This window comes from Drosophila serrata, unplaced genomic scaffold, assembly GCF_035046125.1.
Source record: "Drosophila serrata isolate PLE 108 unplaced genomic scaffold, ASM3504612v1 contig_217, whole genome shotgun sequence".
NCBI lineage: Eukaryota > Metazoa > Arthropoda > Insecta > Diptera > Drosophilidae > Drosophila > Drosophila serrata.
This window is the reverse complement of record NW_028257115.1, coordinates 2,822,719-2,843,539: the sequence shown is the minus strand read 5'-3', so window position 1 is coordinate 2,843,539 and position 20,821 is coordinate 2,822,719. Positions and strand designations below refer to the sequence as shown.

The 20,821-nt window shown below is 42.6% G+C and overlaps 2 protein-coding genes across 7 annotated transcripts in view; one reads left to right on the top strand and one right to left on the bottom strand.

Moving 5' to 3' along the window:
* Dscam2 (Down syndrome cell adhesion molecule 2) overlaps positions 1–19,200 on the top strand; it is a 35,467-nt gene extending 16,267 nt beyond the window's left edge. Inside the window, exons 8-22 of one of the 5 annotated variants that reach the window (XM_086829743.1) lie at positions 54–205; positions 2,614–2,886; positions 4,269–4,553; positions 8,744–8,863; positions 8,996–9,169; positions 9,318–9,468; positions 9,539–9,819; positions 9,904–10,389; positions 10,482–11,798; positions 12,764–13,051; positions 13,107–13,259; positions 13,466–13,629; positions 14,170–14,296; positions 15,021–15,111; positions 16,412–19,200. In XM_086829743.1, the coding sequence (XP_086685869.1) occupies positions 54–205; positions 2,614–2,886; positions 4,269–4,553; positions 8,744–8,863; positions 8,996–9,169; positions 9,318–9,468; positions 9,539–9,819; positions 9,904–10,389; positions 10,482–11,798; positions 12,764–13,051; positions 13,107–13,259; positions 13,466–13,629; positions 14,170–14,296; positions 15,021–15,111; positions 16,412–16,886 (4,537 nt within the window). In that variant the 3' untranslated portion in view covers positions 16,887–19,200. Of the gene's footprint in view, positions 1–53; positions 206–2,613; positions 2,887–3,537; positions 3,826–4,268; positions 4,554–8,743; positions 8,864–8,995; positions 9,170–9,317; positions 9,469–9,538; positions 9,820–9,888; positions 10,390–10,481; positions 11,799–12,763; positions 13,052–13,106; positions 13,260–13,465; positions 13,630–14,169; positions 14,297–14,644 lie in introns of all 5 variants that reach the window. The other 4 variants (XM_086829742.1, XM_086829741.1, XM_086829746.1 and 1 more) reach the window with 4 other exon arrangements.
* Positions 18,688–20,783, bottom strand: LOC110187560 (uncharacterized). 2 transcript variants are annotated; one of them, XM_086829740.1, is made up of 2 exons: positions 19,859–20,333; positions 19,463–19,803 (listed from the first exon to the last, which is right to left on the bottom strand). In XM_086829740.1, the coding sequence occupies exons 1-2, from the start codon at positions 20,124–20,126 to the stop codon at positions 19,772–19,774; spliced, it is 300 nt and encodes a 99-aa protein (XP_086685866.1). In that variant the 5' UTR covers positions 20,127–20,333; the 3' UTR covers positions 19,463–19,771. The 2 variants fall into 2 exon arrangements, with proteins under 2 accessions (XP_020812611.2, XP_086685866.1); XM_020956952.2 differs by having other exon boundaries at positions 18,688–20,783.
* Between the last annotated feature and the right edge of the window lie 38 nt (positions 20,784–20,821).

The following is a 20,821-nucleotide window of genomic DNA, read 5'->3' as shown; positions in this document are numbered from 1 at the left end:
CAAGCCAATATTAATGTGTTCTTTATGCTCTCAAACCCCTCTTGCCGTTGCAGATTTATGATCGGACAATACATCACAGTGCATGGCGATGTAATTAGTCATGTTAACATAAGCCACGTCATGGTCGAGGATGGCGGCGAGTATGCCTGCAACGCCGAAAATCGGGCAGGACGAGTGCAGCATGCGGCCCGCTTGAATATTTATGGTATGTTGTATTCACACTTCTGGCAGAGACTCTAAAAAATAGTAAAACACTGGGAAAAAATTTGGTAAAATATAGAACATATTAATAAATTATAAATATTGTTACCACTTTAATTTAGGAATAGAATTAGGGAACTAATTATATAAAACGAGACTATTTTGTCGTCATTGTCATTTTGAGAAATGATTTTGATTGATTTTAGAATGCAGAAATTTTTTATTTAATTTTTAATGATATAAACATAAATTTAACATACTTTTTAATATAATTTGAATTAATGATTCTGCACTTTTCTCTGTGCAGCTAAAAATATGGGCAGCTACTTACATATGCACTCAAACGTTCTCTGCCATTCTCGAGGCTCGAGGTCCTTCCTTTCGTCTTTTTTTTGGGCATTTGCCTACTTTTGCCTGATTTTGTTTTACAACACGTCCGCCATATCCTCTCCGCTTGCCTAGAACAGATCCTTGCGACTGCCACGCCCCCCTGCAAGTTTACTTTTGTGCCTTTGCAGCACTGAAGTGTTGTTCGAGGCGCACACTTCTGTTGAACATGGCTCTCGGCTGGCTGCAGTGCTTTTCCCCTTTTCGTCGTCCCGAAAATCCTGGCAAAAAGGACACCCAGCTTCCAGCTTCCCAGTTGCCAACAGCACGCGCAGCACCATCTGCCTTGTTTTTGCAAGAAATCAAATATTTTTGTGTCGCCAGGCAAACAAAATGGCGTTGCCAGGACGAAAGGAAGGAGCCGAAGAGTGCAAACACAAAACGACAGCAGCGGCAAAAACTGCGCCATGTTTACAAAGTTTTTCAGTGAAAAAGTTGAAAAATAAAGCCAAGTAAATGCAGTGAAAATCCCTTTGGTGAATAGGGGATGCTCTACTCGAAAAAAATGCTTAACACCTGTACTAAAAATATAAATATGCAACACTTATAAAATGTTGTCTAGAATATCTTAAAAAAGTCTTTCTTAATATACAAAGTAAAATATTCCAGAGCTTTTAAACTAGGGATTTCTATTCCCTGGAATTTTCTCCTTTCCAAAGCTGCAGACCCAAGTGATTTCCTAAGATAATCAAATAAAAATCAACAAAAAAGTGTGTCAAAAGGACCTTACCGTACCCATACCCGTACCTTTTCGAAGCTCTTTGACAGTTTCCGCATACCCTTCAAACAATGTTTGCCGGCTGGAGCTCAAAAAAGGTGGAGGAAATGAATCCCACTTCCACCATCATCATTTAGTTTAAAGCTCGGCGATGTCGCTGATTGCGCGACTTGGTAATGGCGGTGATTACAAAAATCCCGCCATCCAACCGACTTCCCTCAGAAAACACGAACGCGGACACCGACAGGGACACGGGCACGGGCACCACGTATGACATGCTCGAAAATTATGCATATTCTGCAGGAAAAAAAAAATATACATATATATAAAAAACAGCAGCCCACAAGGCAAACCAGAAGAGCCGAGCCGCAAAACTCTTGCCTCTTGCTCCTTCAGCTGCCAGGACCGACATTTGCTGCATTATTTCCTTCCACTTTTCCACCGAAAAGTGTTTTCGCGGGCGGAGTGAGGCAAGGCGCGACAGGACGAAACCAACAAGGATATGCATATTACATTGTGCTCCCCATCCTGTTGTCTGCACAGAGAAAAAAATACCAGAAAAATAAGCAGGATCTTAAGAAAAAGCAGGGTATTCCGATTTTAGTCAGAAGCTTAAAACTTACTTATTATTGATCAACATTAAAAGCTAAATCAAACTAGCTATACTCGGTAGATAATACAAATTGTTCAAATTTTATAAGTGGTTACATCTTGACGATGAATTGTCAAAAATTTATAATTTTTTTATTTGTTGAACATTTTAAATTGAGTATGCAGATTTATTAAGCTTTTAAAAACTAACACTGAACAGCTTTCCACATTAAAATTAATGCATTTTTGGCATAGTTATGATATTAGTAAAACTATGATTTACACAAAAAAAATAAGATTTCAAATATATAGATTTCATGTCCATAGAATACATGTATATTAAGTTTCGTTTTGGTATTTGAAGTCCAAGAAGTCAATGATAAGATTTCATTAAGATGAACTTAACTTTTAAAGATCTCAAAGGTTTCTCTCTCTAAATTTTCTATTGAATTCCTACTAAAGAAGAAAACATCCAACAAATGACAGTACTCATTCAATATTGGTAACATTTTCGCCCAGTGTTTTTTTGCACCCTACTCATATTGCTCTTGTAGTTGTAGTTGTTTACTGCATTATTAAAAAAGCAACGTGCGCGGAAATCTGTTAAGCATTTACATTCCCCCTCCGAACCTCGAAATATCTGCACAGCTACAACTCATCACTGCCACCTGGCTCCGTTTCTATTATTCCATCCATTTCCGTTCTCCATGACACAGGTCTTCCGTACATTCGACTGATACCAAAGGTGACCGCCGTCTCCGGCGAGCAACTGAATCTAAAGTGCCCCGTGGCCGGCTATCCCATCGAGGAGATCCACTGGGAGCGAGGCGGACGGGAGCTGCCGGATGACATACGGCAACGGGTTCAGCCGGACGGCTCGCTGACCATCAGTCCGGTGCAGAAGGCCTCCGATTCCGGCGTTTACACGTGCTGGGCGAGGAACAAGCAGGGTCACAGCGCCCGCCGGAGTGGCGAAGTGACGGTCATAGGTTAGTATGTGAGGCCGGAACGGTGCTTGTAAAAGACCCAAAAAAAAAAAAACCGAAAAACAAAACCCACAAAGAGGAAAAACCCAGGGAAAAAGAAAACCCTGGGAAAAACAAGCAAACAAACAAACAAAAAAAAAAATAGATGATGAAGAAGAGGAGGTCGAGGTTGGTTTCTTTCACAGGACTCTCACCAAAACGATGACATCAGGCGGCGGCCGGCAACCAAACGAAGTGAAAATTGCATTTTAATTATTAACAGCAAACTAAGTAGTTTCCTATGGCGCTTCAGCTTGCTCCAACCTTTTGGCAACCTTTTTGCATTTCTTTTTTCGTTACGTTTTTGTTTCTGCTTAATTTTGTTTTGTTTTTTGGCCCTCAGCCGGGCGTGTGTATACTTTTTGCTTCAGCTGTAATTAAATATGCGCAATAATCTAAGCTTAAAAGTTGGTAAATTAAAAAAGGAAGCCGAAGGGGAGCATCGCGAGACCCTTTTTTTTCATTAGAGTTAATGTTAATGAATTCGCGCCCTAATGAAGCGCCGTCCTGATTAAATTTTCATAAATCGCAACCTTTTGATGGCTCCCTCTTTGGTGCTTCCTCTTTTTATTTGCTTGTTGCGCTCACGCAATCCTTGGCTGATCATCCTTGCAGTGCCGCCGAAGCTCAGTCCCTTCCAAACGAACATCCTGCAGCTGAATATGGGGGATCGGGCCTCCCTCACCTGCTCGGTGGTGAAGGGCGACCAGCCGCTGACCATCGTCTGGCGGAAGGATAACCGGCCCATCGACCAGACGCAGCACATGTCCGTGAAGCTGGTGGACCAGTACAACAGCATCCTGGTGATCGAGAATCTGGGCAGCGATCACACCGGCAACTACTCCTGTGTGGTCCGTAACTCCGCCGCCGAGGTGGAGAACTCGCAGGCCCTTTTGGTCAATGGTAAACACATAGAGATCGACGATTCGAGTCCTTCCTCGCAGTAATCCGTAATCCCGTTTAGTTGCAAGTAGTTGAGTTTCCTTTCGTATGCACTTTGATTCATGTACTCGTACCCGTACCATTGTAATCTCCATCTCCACACTCCAGAGCAGAACCACTTGCATATATACATACGATATTTATATATAATTATATATATATACATATACGATCCTTGCTATCCTTTGTAAATGATGTTTCCACTTTCGGAATGTTTGTACAACATTAAGTAGCGTTTTTCATTCGAATGTGTTAACAAATCTGCGAAGGTTTACAGAATTGACAAAAATTCCATCCGGCAGCATTCACCATTGTGTCATCGTGGGAATCCCCGCCGAGGGTGCTTCGCTCTTCCGCTTCCTGTTCGAATCTTAACCCATCTCGCCTGATCTTTCCTCTTGCAGTGCCACCGAGCATAGAACCGTTCGCCTTCCAGGAGGGCCTGGCCGAGGGCATGCGGACGAGGACCGTCTGCGGTGTCTCCCGGGGCGATCCGCCGCTGAAGCTCCTCTGGCTGAAGGACGGAGACCCGCTGCCGGACCTCCTGGGCGCCAATGTCACCATGTTAGACCAGTACAGCTCACTGCTGAGCATACCATCGCTATCCGCCACGCATTCCGGCGAGTACACGTGCGTGGCCAAGAATCCGGCCGCCGAGATCAAGTATACGGCCCTGTTGCAGGTCAAAGGTAGCGTACTAGCGTACCCATCAACACAGCTTAATCGAAACATAACACATTACATGGAAAGGGATTAATTAAATAGTCATAATATCAGCTAATCTGGATTTTTTTAATGATATTTTTATAACTGAGATAGTAGCCATTTTAAGAATTTAAGATGCACTTAATTTGATCTTTCAGAAACATTCGTCAGGATTAATTTATTTTATTATTATTAAGTAAATACTTTTTTATGCATAATAATTAAGGTCCTGTATAACTTCAGATATAGGAAAATAAGTAAAAATTCTAAAGTTAGTATGAATAATATGAATATTTCTTAACAATACTTGAATCTGAATCAAATCAATCCCTTACTAAATTGTTTTACAACATAAGGCAAAGGGTATATTATATATTTTATGTCATAAAACAATCCAGATTTGATCAGTTATGACTATAGAATTACTCTCAGTCTCACACACCCAAACACAACAACACACTAAATATGAACTAAGCGATCTTCACTTTGCCCCCCTCAATAACTTTTTGCTTTCCCGCTGATGTATTCAAGAAGAGCTTTTTAATGGTATTTTCAGTTGTTGATGATATATATAATTTTTGGTTGATTTTTAACAACAAAAGAAACTAGGCTAACCCAGCTTTTTTGGAGCTCTCTGCTCCCAGCTCCGGGAGTAACTGAACGTTGCCCTAGCCCGAAGGTGCTTTGATTTTTTGACTCTCACTAAGAAAACCAACCAACCCACAAACAACCCCGAATAAAAAACGATAACCCCCTATCATAAGATTAAATAAATGTCCCGCTTTAAACACCCCAAGAAAAAAATAACCCCACTAATCTACAATTAAGAGTTTTCCCGCCACCCTTAAGTCGCTTTGGCACGCTGTGGGTTTTTTTGACAACCGTCTCACCAGGTAAACCGTTTAACTGCACTGCTTCTTATATGCGCTTCGTAACCAAAATCTAACATAAAACTAAGTATAAAGCTTATGAATATATCCATTTTGATTTGCTGCATATTATTTAAAATGGCTTCTTATACGACAAGTCCGGCCCTAGACACGACACATAAATTACGGTGCACTCTCCGGGCGGAAATTAATTGGCGGTATTTCCTAATCATATTTCATAGTACCATCCCTCGGAGGGTGCACTGCATTCGTGATTAGCTGTAATTTATAATTTTATACAAAATACTCATGCATAAACATGGAAAGATAAGCTGCTTTAAGAATTATTTGCTTTACTCGCTAAAAAAAAGAACCTTTTTTCGGTTGCCATCTACGTCGCTGTTGCTGCCCGCCTGCAGGATAATTGCAGTGCTCCTTTGTTCCCCCCTTTTTTTATTCTGTTCTTGGCTCCGCTCGGCTCCTCTCTTCATTTTTGACTTGACTTGCAGCTTCCGAAAACTCCACTCCACTCCATCTACTCCATCTACTATGCTCAATGTGCTGTGCTTAATTAACGAACGAATAAACAAGGCGAACGCTGCAAAAGAATGGATTGTGTTCCACTAAAGGAGCAGGATCCACAGCCAACCGGAGAGCTCCGAAGATGCTATTGAAACACGCGCTTATGCTTCAATTTGGTTTTGGCCTCTCTCTAAACGCTTACTCTATATCTGTACACCGACAAGAAATGGCTAAGAAATCTGAGAAATATTTAAAATTCCCAAGTCAATTAATTGGTTAAATTAATTCGGTCTTATATAAATATTTTTGAGATAAATTAAAGTTTAAAAAATCTATAACTGAGTCAAAATAGCTCCCATTTTAATTTAGAAAGCTGTTCTGTGATACTTTTGATTAGGGTAATAAATCTGCATACTCCACTTAACATTTAAAAAATTTCAAATTGCAAAAATTGTAAAAACATTAACGATGTTACTCTTTATAAAATTTTGAATAATTGGCTAAAATTATCAAAAATTTATTATTTTATTTTTTTATGTTAATAAATTAAGAATTTAATTCTGATTCGGAATATACATGACTATACTATCACTGGTTATTTGAAATCCTGAAATATTGCCTTTTTTAAATTGGTATTTTTTGGTATCCTGCAGGGGTACATCGTATTGCCTACTTTTTTGGGCAGTCTAAAAGGCGCTTTAAGGTCTTGCAATTTTAGTTAGGCTTCTAAATCTTGTAAATTGACTTATGCTCTGCCATTTTTTTCGGTGTACTGAACCCTTTCGCTTGTGTGAGTGCCTGATTGCCCGAGTCTGCCTGTGTGCTTGTGTGAGTGACAAAACGCTTAAACCTAATCTTATTGCAGCGCAAAATGAATTAAACCGCAAGAAAAATAAACAAAAAAGAAAAATGGAAAAACCAACCGAAAAGCAACGGATAATAAACTTAAAGCTTCGCAGTATTTGCTAATGTAGTTGAGAATGAATGTTTATTTATGTTTTTTTTTCACTAGCAAGCGGCTAACGGTACTCTGCTGTGCTGCACCTTTTGTTTCTGCATGCGGACTGTACTTTGCCATAAATGTGCGTAGAATTGCAATTGCAATTTTTGGTTTGTTTTTGTGTTTGCTCTGTGCCATCATCTGCATGCGCGTAGTGCTGTGACAAACGAATTTTAATTTCCATTTATTTATGATTTGCTTGCTCTCCACTTTTGGTTTCCTTTCGTTTTCGTTTCGTTTTTCTCGGTTCTTAAGCCCCGGTCTTAATTCGTTTTTGGGTTTTCCCCTCCGCTCCTCGAACACACAGACACTTATACACACACACCCACAAACACACAAAGATTGCTCCGTTAAGCTTTCCCCGCCTGGCAGCCAGCCTTTTTTGGGGGTGGGCAATTATATTTATTTTCATTTGCTAAGCGACCAGCTTGTGACATACACAATATTCCGAAATTTAATTTATTTACGAGTATGCTGCCAATGCTGCCAATGCTGCTCCACTTTCCATTTCCCACATTTCCCAGGCTGCGCTGCTGCTGCCGCTGCTGCTGCTTCTCTGCTGCTGTTGTTGAGTGCAAAGATTTTTATTCCTTTTTTTCGTATTCGAATTATAGAAAGGCTGTCCCCGAAAAGAATCCACAAACGCTTTTTATTATGCAAAATAATCCAATGCAAAAATATTAATAACCAGAAATCATTTTAATTAATACATGGCCTGGGGGGCCCAGATGTTAATTTCATTTATGCTCTCTATAATTTGTTCCTTGTCCGGGCTTAATTTTTAATTAACATTTTTCATTTCGTTAGCGCTGCACAAACAAAGGCTGGCAATTAAATGCAGCTGCTAAGTAAACAGTTTATAATTTATTGAGAAACGAGAAAAAATAAAGCCAATCCATGGAAATGGCGGATATACATGGGCGATTGTTATTAAAATTCCGTTTTATCCGTTCGCTTTTTTCACGTGTTTTGTTAGCTGCGTGTCCAAACTATAAAACTCACACACAATTTTCGATTTATTTTGCGCATTCTATAATTTCTATGCAAATATATATTTTCCATTACGCTTCTGGCATGCCTTTGTTATTTAATTTATGCGCCGACTGTATCAGAACATATTTAAGCCTTTTTTGCGATTTTGTTGTACGAAACAATGAACAACGAACAGCGAGGCACAGAGCGTGGGCGAATTAATGAAAAACACACAAAAGAGAAAGCGATAAACGAAGGAATCGAAACAAAAATTTAAATCCTTGCACACCAAAACAAAAACAAATCGCATTAATTAATTTCTCCCAAAACGATTCTCCTAAACGATTTATCCTTAAAACGACATTAAACATGAAAAGTACCAATATTATCTATCATTTTTGTTACCTTTTTGACTGAGTTGCATATGAAAATTATTTTTGTATTTGATTTTGAAGCAAAACCAAAGCCCAAAAAGCAAACTATCCTTTTGTATATTAGTTGAAAACAGTTCCTACTATATTGCTACCACTATTCAACCAGTTTTACCATTTGTGCTAGGCACTAATGGAAATCTTAAGAACGTAAAAGCAAAATTCTTTTCTGCCGTTTTTTACTTTGCCAGAAATCTTCACTTTTCCTCTCTGTCTCTGTCTCTCTCTACCTCTCTATATATCTCTCTCTCTCTAAGAACCATTACTTTTACTGTATGTCTTAGCAGTTTTGATTTAAATCATTCGTTCAACAGCCCCTGATTAACCCTTTTTCCAAACGATGCTAACTGCTTTTTGCATATCACTCATACGCCCCGTAGTACCGCCTCGCTGGATAGTCGAGCCCGTGGACGCGAATGTGGAGCGGAATCGTCACATAATGCTGCACTGTCAGGCCCAGGGGGTACCCACTCCCAGTATAGTTTGGAAAAAGGCCACAGGTGAGATCTTGAAATCAATAGATATGATATTTATTCCATGGAATATTTAAATCATAGTTTATGTAAATGTATTCTTAGGTGCAAACATTCTCAACTCATAAAAGTAACGACTTCTTCTCTCTTACTTTCCAGGCAGCAAATCCGGTGAATATGAGGAGGTCCGGGAACGTCCCTTCACCAAACTCCTGGGCAATGGCTCCTTGTTGCTGCAACACGTTAAAGAGGATCGTGAGGGTTTCTATCTGTGTCAGGCAAACAATGGCATCGGCACCGGCATCGGAAAGGTCATCCAGCTGAAAGTGAACTGTGAGTATCTGTGAAGGGCCTGAGAGTTGAGGAAGTGGAAACTGGGAAGCAGGACTGGCAATTTGGTTAATTGCAATGCTTGGGGCTCCCCCCCTGGAGGAATGCCCGGCCGTAATTAAAATGGGGGAAAATGTGCGCCTTTTTGCAGCCTCACCGTACTTTTCATCCACTTCCCGCTCGGTAATGGTGAAGAAGGGCGATACGGCCCTGCTCCAGTGTGCCGTAAGTGGCGACAAGCCGATAAACATCGTGTGGATGCGCTCGGGCAAGAATACCCTGAACCCGTCGACCAATTACAAGTGAGTGCCCTCAGTGGTCGGAGTGCAGGAAGCGAAAGTAATCCCGGCCACATTGCTTGCTTGCTTTCAGGATCTCAGTCAAGCAGGAGGCCACACCGGATGGAGTCTCTGCGGAACTGCAAATCCGTACGGTGGATGCAACCGACAGTGGGCCATACTTTTGCCGGGCAAGCAATCTTTATGGCAACGACCAGCAGCTGGTTCAACTTCAAGTCCAGGAGCCACCGCTGCCACCGAGTGTCCTGGAGGCGGCCATGATCACCAGTCGTTCGGTAAATCTCAAATGGCAGCCCAAATCCCTGGGCACTGGCGATGTAACCAAGTATTTGGTGGAGTTCCGGGAGGCAGATCGTAAGTTTTGCAAGCTTTTCCCCATTTTTCTTCCTTAATTTATTCTAAAAAACTCCCTTGTAATTATAGTTTTCCCATCGGCAGCTCTTTTCGTAGAACAATGGCAACAGATCGAGGTCAAAGATCCGCCTACCTTTAATGCCATGGTGGAGAACCTCAAACCTGCCACCCGCTATGCTTTCCGGGTAATTGCCGAAGGCTCAGCCGGACGCAGTGCACCCAGCCAGGAGCTGGTTGTTCGCACTGAGCCCCAGAGACCGGCAGGTCCACCACTGAATCTCTCGGCCAGACCTTTGTCTTCCACGGAGCTGCTCATTAGTTGGGTGGCTCCATTGCCGGAACTACGACATGGCGACATCCAAGGCTATAATGTGGGCTATAAGCTGGCTAGTTCAGGAAATACGGCGTATAATTTCACTTCCGTTTCGGGTGATGGCGATGGCGGAAATGGCGAATTGCTGCTTAGTGGATTGGCCAAATTTGCACGCTATAGCGTGGTGGTGCAGGCATTTAACCAGGTGGGACCAGGACCTCTCTCGGAGCCCACCGCATCTCAGACCATGGAAGATGGTGTGTTGTTATTATAAATTTTATATTATATTATAAATATTTTATACCACATTTATTAATAAACTTTTTTATATAATTCTTCTCTCAACTAGTTCCCAGTCGCCCGCCAGAGGATGTGCGCTGTGCAGCTCTCTCCTCCCAGTCGCTTCAGGTGTCCTGGCAGCCTCCGCCAATCTATCACACCAACGGCTTACTCCAAGGCTATAAACTGATATTTGAACCCATGATCGATGACATTCAGCCCAGCAAGGACGAGGTGGAGTCCCGAAAGACCACAGCTCTTACCATGGTGCTGACAGGTCTGAGGAAGTACACCAACTACAGCATCCAGGTGCTGGCCCATACTCGAATGGGAGACGGAGTCCTCTCAAAGCCCCTGTTCTGCCACAGCGAGGAGGATGTTCCCGAGGCACCAGCAGACATTAAAGTGGTATCCAGCTCATCTCAATCCTTGTACATCTCCTGGCTGGCGCCATCAGAGCCCAATGGGGTAATCACCAAGTATAGTCTTTACACCCGCGTGGTGAACGGTCGCGAGGAGCTGAACAACGAGAAGAGGAGTCTGCCATCACAACAGGCCTATTACGAGGCAAAGGGTCTGCATCCTCACATGGAGTACCAGTTCTGGGTGACGGCCAGTACTCGGGTGGGCGAGGGCAAGAGTTCCCGCGTGGCCTCACAGATCACCACCAACCGGGTGCCGGCCAGAATTATCTCCTTCGGCGGTCCTGTGGTGCGTCCCTTCAGGTCCACTGTTACCATGCCCTGCACCGCGGTGGGCAAGCCCAAACGGGATTGGTTTAAAGGAGATGAGGTGATTCGTCAGGGAAGCCTTCACAACTCCCAGATGCTGGACAGCGGTGATCTGATTATTTCCGATCTTGAACTAGAGGATAGCGGCAACTACAGCTGCCAGGTGGACAATGGCATCGGAACCGATCGTCTCACACACATGCTCCTGGTTCAAGTGCCGCCTTCACCTCCAACTCTCTACGTTACCAGTGCCACCTCGAGCAGCATATTGATGCACTGGAAGTGCGGCTTCACTGGCAATGCACCCATCACTGGCTATACGCTCTTCTATCGGAAAACAAATGGCAACACAGCGGAAATGCAGCTTTCGCGTCATGCCTCGAGCCATGAGCTAAAGGGTCTGGTATGCGGCAGCACCTACCAGGTCTACATGAGTGCCCAGAATAAGGTGGGCACTTCATCCTCCAGCACCATGTTACATGTGCGTACCCAGGGACAGTCGCCGGGTCAGCCCGCCTCTACAGCTCTGCTGGCGCCCAACTCCACCTCGCTTTTGGTCCGACTGCATTCTTGGCCTGACAACGGATGTCCGATATTGTACTTTGTGCTGCAATATCGGATGATCACCGAAGAAAATGATCAGGATTGGGTCATGGGTGAGTTTTACCCAAAATTTTAGAATTATATATAATGGCTATATATCAAATTTGATGATAATCTAGAAAAATTATAATTGTTTGTCTTAAAATTTTCCGATCATTCCTATGGCAGCAATATATATTTTTATATATAGTCCACCGATTTGCCAAGCTCCGACTTATATACAAGTAAAATTATATAGAAGAAGAACTCCATAGTTTCATTCAAATAGCTTGCTCTTTAATTTGTGCCAAAACAAATCTCACACATCTGTGCATATGATTCCCAACTTGTTCTAACATCCCCGGAACGAAGTGACTGCTGCCGGCCAAGTCTCAGAAATGTGTTGTGTTACAAAAGTTGCAAGTCATTGTTTATTAGTGTTCAAAGTTAGTAACTGATCATACTTACTTGGTGGTCATAGATAATTACTGATCATAGTTACTTAATGGTCATAGATACTCACTGTTCAGAGTTACTTACTGGTCATAGATAATCACTTTTCAGAGTTACTTACTGCTCATACTTAATTACTGAGCATAGTTCTATAAATCGCCCGATTGTTCCTATGTCAGCTATATATATCTTTATATATAGTCAACCGATTCGCCATGGTCCGATTTGTATACTAGCAAAATTATATAGAAGAGTACCTCCACAGTTTCATTCAAATAGCTTGCTCTTAAATTTGTTCCAAAACAAATCTCGCACATCTGTGCATATGATTCCCAAATTGTTCTAACATCCCCGGAATGAAGCTACTGCTGCCGGCCATGTATCAGAAATGTGTTGTTACAAAAGTTGCAAGTCATTGTTTATTAGTGCTCAAAGTTAGTAAGTGATCATACATATTTAGTGGTCATACATACTTACTGATCATAGATACTTACTGTTTAGAGTTAATTACACATCATAGTTATTTTCTGATCCTAGTTACTTATTGGTCATATCATATCATATTCCATATTTTCCTTGCATTCAGTGTCAAATGCTATCAAACCACAACGTCGTGTAGTGGTAAACAACCTACGACCATCGAGCCTTTACCATCTTCGCATGGAGGCTCACAACGTGGCTGGTGTGTCCCAGGCAGAGTTCTCCTTTGCCACGCTCACCAAGGATGGTGATCCGCCGTCAGCGGACGTAGTGCATCGTGGCCATCGGGGACCAACTGTGATATTGGGAAACATTAATCTGCTCATTCCGAGCATTGCGGCATTCTCCGGTATGATCTGCACCATCATCATGGTCATCGTCTGCTACCGGCACAGTAAGTCCCAATGAAAAATACTTGTGTTAATGCAGAGATCCATTAATTGTTTTAGTGCTAAAAAATGCACAACAACCGATTGCAGAGCAAAGCACCCATATTCAGAAGGAGTCCCTTGAAAATAGGGCCAACTCGGAGGCTGCCCAAAGGGAGCGCTACTATGCCACTATTCACAAGGTTTCCATGCAGAATAATGACAAGATTCCAGGTAAGTGTCGGGGTTTAAGAAGGGGTCTGTCACAGAAATTGAAAGGATTTGAGTATTTTAATAAACAAAAAACCCTTTAAATCGGAGTTCCAGGAATCAGTTCCTTCATTATTCCCTTGGGATTTCTTGTGACCCTCCATGTCTATTATATTCTATAATATCCACTCGATCAGCTCTGTTTAACGCCTGGGGGACATATTTCACAGAAACCTCCGAGGACATCTCGCCGTATGCCACCTTCCAGCTATCGGAGGCTGGAGGCAATATGTCACAGCCACATCATGGCGGGCCGGCCAATACGCTGCTCCACTCGTTCATGTACCACGAGCGGGCCTTGGCCGAGGGCTGCTCGTCGCCACCACCAGCCGCGGTACTGAACCAACCACCAACCACCACCCATCACCACCACCACCACCAACGTCCACTAAAGACAATTCATAATTATTATCAGACCTCACCGTTCCATAATATCGTGCGTTTGTTTGTTCGTTTCTTTGATTTTAGCTCTACTCTTACTCTACTCCACTCGATCCGTATGCCTTCAAGGCATCCGATTAGTGATTTTCCTAAGTGTACTGCATACTACGTGCTTTTTATGTTGTTCTCTGCTCGTGTATTCTGTTGCCCTCTTCAGTTTAGAGTTTCCAGTTCCTAGTATCCCGGTTTACCCATTCCCCTCTTCAGTTGATTACTTGCAATGCCGTAAACCATGCACCGAGGGGGTCCATGTCATGCCCCCCGGCCTCATGTGTCATGTGTCACCTCCAATCAATCTTGAGTTCGAGTAAACCCTTTCTTTTTGTGTTTGAAAAAGCGTTCCATTCCCCTGGCGCTTTTGTAGTCGCTAGCTGCCACCTACCCGGCGGTAGATCCAGTTCCAGACTAATCTCCCACTTCGTTCCATGTGCAGTCCAAGAACCGGAGGCGTCACTCGCGGAAGACGGAGCCAGAGAGCGAGGAATCGGAGTCGGATCAGGACCAGCTGACCTCCAGTCGCACCGAGTCTTCCAATCAGCACGAGGGCAAGATCAAGCACAGTAAGTTCAAGTCGATTTAAAAGGGGAGGATTTTTTGGGATGCCTCAGATCAATAAATTTTTGTGGCATGCAGCTTATTCTACTGGCAAAATATCAGGAATAAATTTTTATCAGTAACTTTTAAATTGAAAACAAAATTTGTCAAGTAAATCCTATATTTCTGATCATATGTCAGTAGAATAAGACTAGAATCTGCAAAGGTGAAAGTTCTCAGAAGAAAGTTTCCAATATAATACATTTCGGAGAGCTTTCACTGTGATCGCTTTAAGTTTTCAGTTTTCCCGGCTTTATAATTCAAGAAATCTAAAGCCAGCTGAATTCTCTTCTTGTGTTGCTTTGTTCTTGCAGACTCTAGACTTATACAACACTTTCCAAACCACAATATATCGATTACATATCTGTAGTAGGCCAAACTGACACAGCACCAAAAACCAACAATCAAATCACACCAACCAACCAACCAACCACCAACCAGACCAGATCAGGCCGACAAATAAGACTAACGTATAAGGCAATCCGATTTGTGAATTATAGTGCTAAGTTAGCGATAAGTTTCTTTAATGTTTGAAGCCTGTTTTTTAACTCCCCTTTTTTTGGCAACAAGTACGAAGAACTCTCTATCAGCCCGCTCTTTGTTTTCTGTTCTTTTCTTCCCACTTGGCATCTGCGATCCATCATCAATGATTCACCCCGATCTGTTGCTCCCGTTGTTGCTCCTGTGCAGGCATCATCTACCATGGAGCACAGTCCAGCACCTCCTCCGATCTGTCACCAATGTCCGAACAGAAATCATTGCCCCGCCGCGGTCGCTCCAGGTATCATCACCAGCAATATCAGTTTTCCACCAACACCACACCGCGTCACCACAACAGCAACAAGATCAACAACAACACCACCACCAACTCGAATACGAATACGAACACCAACAGCACAGCCACCAATACGACTGCCACACCATCGACATCGACATCGAGCAATTCGAACAAAATTCTATCGCCGCGCGGCGGCAACCTGAAGTCCATATCGAGCACCTTCAAGTCCCAAGACTCCATACAGTGCCACATACCCACATTGGTCAAGTCGCCATCGATCAGTACACAGCAGCAGAAACAGTTCCACAAGCAGCAGTTGCAGAGCAGTAGTAACCATCCCAGTAATCAGCATAGTAGCTCATCCTCCTCCCAGAACAACAGTAGTAGTCTGAAGCAACAGCAGCCCCTGCTGATCACGCCCAAGCTCCATCAGCTGGAGTCTGGGCCCAATGGGGCCCAGGAGCTGTTGGGTCTGGACGGGATCGGTGCCAGCCCGTTGGTTGCCTGCATGCCACCCTCATCACAATTCCGACCCATTCCGCACAAGTCCATAATGCCCGCGCATGAGACACAGCCGCACCACCTCAATCACAACCTCAATCACAATCACAACAGCCATCTGCAGCACCAGCAGCAGCAATCGCAGCTCCAGGGCACGCTCCTTAATCCCTCAACGGCCATGCTCTCGTCCAAGTTCTTCACAGCACCAACGCTGCCCAAATAGGATACGGCCAATGGGGGGAGTGAATATGTTGATGGCACCATTGGGGTCATGGACGGTTTCGGCTACGACAGCGGCGAAATCTCCTGCACCTACATGGACCCCATAGATCAGACATGAGACCTGGCCTACGGTGAGGTGTGTGGTCCCCCCGAGGGGGCCCGTTAAGCTCAGTTCTCGCGACCAAATGGATCAAATCAAGCAGGATTTTAAACCATTATCCTTACACAGCTTGAAGTAGAATCTCTTCTGAACTTTGAGGATAGCTGTCTTTTCATTAGTCTGAGATACCTAGAAAATATGACTCCAAGAGAGCTCTTTCATTGATCATTTGGTCGTGAAAACTGTGGACCACCCACGCACACCCAACCACACAACCAGACTAGAACACCACCCACTAGGTCTTAAACTTTGAATGAATGCTTGAATGCTGTGGTTGCGAACCTAACCAAACAACAACAAAAAAATAGAAGCAAACCATAAAAAATCCAACTCTGGACCCTCTCTTGTACTTGCACCCCCGTTCACCCCGCAACGATTGCCACCCACCACCCTCCCCACCCAAATGAAACACGCATCCAGGGCCGGCATCCTGCGCACACTGCATCCGCTCCAGCTGCAGGCCGAGTGCGCCGCCGGCGGCGCCTTCCATCGCACTGAGGACGGAGGCGGTGGCACCGGCAGTGGCAGCGGCCTAGGCGAGCGGATCGAGCTGGCCGAGGTCGAGTGCGATGTGGATACGATCAAGAAGCTGAAGCTCGGGCAGCGCTCTTCGCTCTGGTCGCGGCCCTCCTCCACCACCTCCCAGCTGCAGCAGCAGCAACAGCAGCAGCTCGATCACCAACAGCAGCAGCAGCAGCATCAGATGCGACAGAAGGATCACCAGCAGCAGCAGCAGTCAAAGGATCACCAGCAGCAACCACACAAGAGAGCGCATTCAAAGTCACCGCAGCCGCAACAACAGCAGCCGCTGCAACAGCAACGTCAACAACAACATTCACCCGCTCCGGGCCAGAAATTGCTAAGCGAGAAATCGGATTACTCGATATCCGTCTGAGACATTGGTAAGATCTGATCGCAGGATCAGCATCTAGGATGAGACAGGGCCGGCAGGCCCAGGCCCAAGCCCAGCAGGCCGCCCGATGGCCAAAAGTCTCAGCGAAATCGAAATTGATCAGCCTCCCCTTTTGTACATTTTTGTAATGCATTTGTTACCTTGCCACCAAGCCCTCGCCCCCGTATCTCCACTATATTCCCCCTTTCGGAAGAGACCCCAATATCCAGTAAAAACAAAAAATAAACCTCCTAAGCAACACTAAGTAAACTTTCGGACAATCAGTATCAAAATTTCTGCACCAACCATCCATGAAACCATAACCATAACCATACCCACAGCCAAAAACCAAAACCAAACCAAAACCAAACCAAAGCATACCGAATCAAACACTTCCCATTATAAACTCCTGCCCGTATTTATAGAGGTCATACTATATCTAAGTATTAACGATTGTGCATGCTACTATACATATAGTTACAGTATACACATATATATATTATATGAATGGCATGTGTCCAGAGACAGAACCCAGGTCAGTTGTCGAACTTCCAAAAATGTTGTATGTACATATACTAACGTAGTCTCTTAAGTATCCGTAATGACTAATCACTCGAAACTGTAACTCAAACTACTAACTGCAAAGCTATCGAATACTATCGTATCGAACTCGAACTTGAACTTGAACTTGAACTGTTTTCCCCCATGTATGTCTAGGGAGTGAAAGGATGATCTTATATGATAGATGTGTCCCGATTTGTAATGAGTGTTTCTGGGCTATAGCTACTCCTAAAGTAGTAAGTTTCGGTTTTGTAGTGCTCTCCCGATGAAGCGATGAAACGAGGAATTTAATCTTGAAATTTCAACTAAACCAAAACACTCAGATATACATATATGCTGTGTACAAATTTATATGAATGTATATTTATATATTATGTGTCTACGTTATGAGACAGTCGTGTGCTCATGTATATAGGCTATATATACCGATACTCGAGATATAGTATATATACAATCGAAGAATACTCTCTATACATCTAGTTGTTAGCGAATCCACGTACAGGTAGAGTATCTGAGTATATTTTGTAAATAATCAAAAAATCTAACCCCAAAAGGACTGACAATGATGCATGATTCCACTGAGAAAAAATCACAGAAACAGAAGCATAAAAGCAAAAATAGAAACCAAGTAAAGCCACAATGAAAATGTTAACTAAATGTATTCGATATAGCCGATGTACACACACACTCGAATATGTCGCCAGCTGAATTTGAATTCAACGCAGTATTCATAGATAATATGACATGATATCGCCAGTATCCACACATTAGTGTTTCCATTACAATAAGCTGTCGTCTCATTCGTCGATACAGAGTTGTAGATAAATGTTTTTAAAAGCGAATTAAACGATAGGAGAATCAAATACAAATCGTAATCAAATTTCGAAATATTAACAACACTCAATCAAGCAGGAGCAGCAGCAGCAGGCGAGGAACGAAAGCCAAGTTAGGAGCAGACAAACAAACTACAAATTAACATAACTCTTAGTTCGTATCGAATAATCCAAGTAATACGAGTACGTAGCTGTATTTTAAACTAGCCGACGAAAGCATAAGGAACCCATTAAACAGTCAAATAGGAGCGATAAAGGAGCGAACGTATCGAACCCATTTCGGAAACCATGTGCCAAAATTTGTTTTTAGAAAAAAGCTCTCATAAATTACGAGTATACAATAAAATAATGCAAGCCATGAAAAGCGAGTATAAATAGAAGCCATGAATTATGAACATACAAATTAGAGTCACACAATCCACACCACAGCATAAAGTCGCAGATTAAGGTGTTCACTTTTGGGGGCAAACTTATTGGGCCCAGGTCCCAGCCCAAAACTTTTTTTAAGACTCTTTTTTTTTGGAATATAAAATGAAAACAGCACTCTTTGTTTATATAGCAATTGCGATGCGGCGACATTAATGCCGCAGTCGGGTTTTAGTCGGTCTTTTTTATATGAATTTATTTGTACGAAGCAATGAAAATGGTTTATTACATTCAACATCGAATTTTACGAATTTATTAATAACAACAACAGCAAGTTGCGACTGCAAGGTGCAACCTCACAGCAAAGTCTACAAATCAAAAGAGAAAATTAACTTAATAGATCACAATCAAAATGAGAACAAAACCAAGTACTTATACGAGGGGAAGAAACAATTTTTATGTTTAACATATAATTAGCACAACAACTACAAAATAAAAAACTATTAATGTAAAAACAAACCGCATTTAAAAAAATATAAGAAATATTTAAAAATAAATGGGAGTGTCTTTTATTCCATTCAAGTTTTTGGAGTTAACTTTAGTATAAGGTAAGATAATTTATTTTATACTGTAAGATATAGTTCGTGCATTAAATTTGGCATACATTTCTTGGAAACAATATTTCACAATGTTTCATAATTCATAGAAATCGGTACACATCTTCCTAATTCCAATGCTGGAAAATATTGTTATTGTTATTGTCCCCAGAAGAAGTACAAAAAACCGCCCGATAACAAGAAATAATAACTCTTTTAATAATTTTCATATAAGATAATTTTTTATTAATTTTTTTTTGGGTTTTTATTTATGTGCTCACTTAAAAGTTAATAATGATAAAGGATAATACTGATTGAAGCCAGGATACTCACACGGAAATCCGAACGGGCAGAGCCAGGGGCAGGGCTCGGGATCGTCGGGAATCGGTGTAGGACCTGGAACGAGAACGCCCATGGGAACGGCCACGAGAATGACCACGGGAACGGCCACGGGATCGGGAACGATCGCGCTTACGATCCTCGCGGACATGCCTCCTCCTATGCGAGATCACCGGCTCCTGCTCGGCGGTAATCAACTCGCAGTCACTATGGTCGGAATTGGAGCTGGAAGAGGAGCTACTGTGATGACCATGTTTGCGTCCCCTGTGCCGTCTTTTACCTCCTTCAGAGCTTCGCAGCGCCTTGGATTTGGTTTCCTTGTGCGACACCTGAGATTCCTGCTGCTTCTGGAGTTGCTGCATCACATCGCTCAGCATTTTCTGGGCCATGGTGGCCTTCCGGATGAGTTTCTCTATCGAAGGGGTCGTGGCTATGTCCTCCACTTCCACGGGCGTGGAGCGTGGCAATTGGCCACGGCAACCTTGACATGCCTCGGGCATCGGATTTGCCGCAGTTTGCTCACGTGCCACGTTATCGGATTGCGACATTTCTGCACTGATTTACACCTGACTCGATAAGGAATTCACTTAACACCTGCCTTAGAACTGCTGCTGTAACTACAGGTGTTGATGCTGGAACTGTTGATGTTTGCTGCTGGTAATTTAACTGCTGCTGCTGGAACTATTACTGCTGCTACTGGAACTCTTTATAATATTGTTACTGTTTCACTTGAACACTTGAATTCGACTGGTTTCTCTGGCCTCTCGCCGTTCTGCTTTTATAGGCAACTTTGGCGTCAAGCTTATCTCTACTTTGGCTATGTAAACATTTGCATTCATTTATTTATCAACAAAATACACAAACACATGCAAACATTAGGTGACGTCATGTGTTTATTTTTAGCTTTACATTTTCATGTGAAATATCACGTGTTTCATAAAATTATGTAATTTGAAACACAAATTGAGCTTTAAATATTTCATTTTTAAATGAAATAATTAACTAAGTTTGTTGTAACTCATAAGAATTTATTTAAAAATTAAATTCTCTTTTAAAATTAATAATATTATAATCGTAAATTATCTAAAACACAAAATCAAGGGAGTCATCGTTTATTTTTAGAAGAGCAATTTCGCGGAATTGTGAAATAACGTGTCAGGTGTTTTAAAAATTATGTAACTTAACCCAAAAATTAATTAATAAAAATAAAAAATGAAATGACAAAAACTTTTTAATAGTTTAT

Coding starts and splice junctions, on each gene's coding strand:
- LOC110187560 (XM_020956952.2), bottom strand. CDS start 20,126: ATGTCGCAATCCGATAACGTGGCACGTGAGCAAACTGCGGCAAATCCG.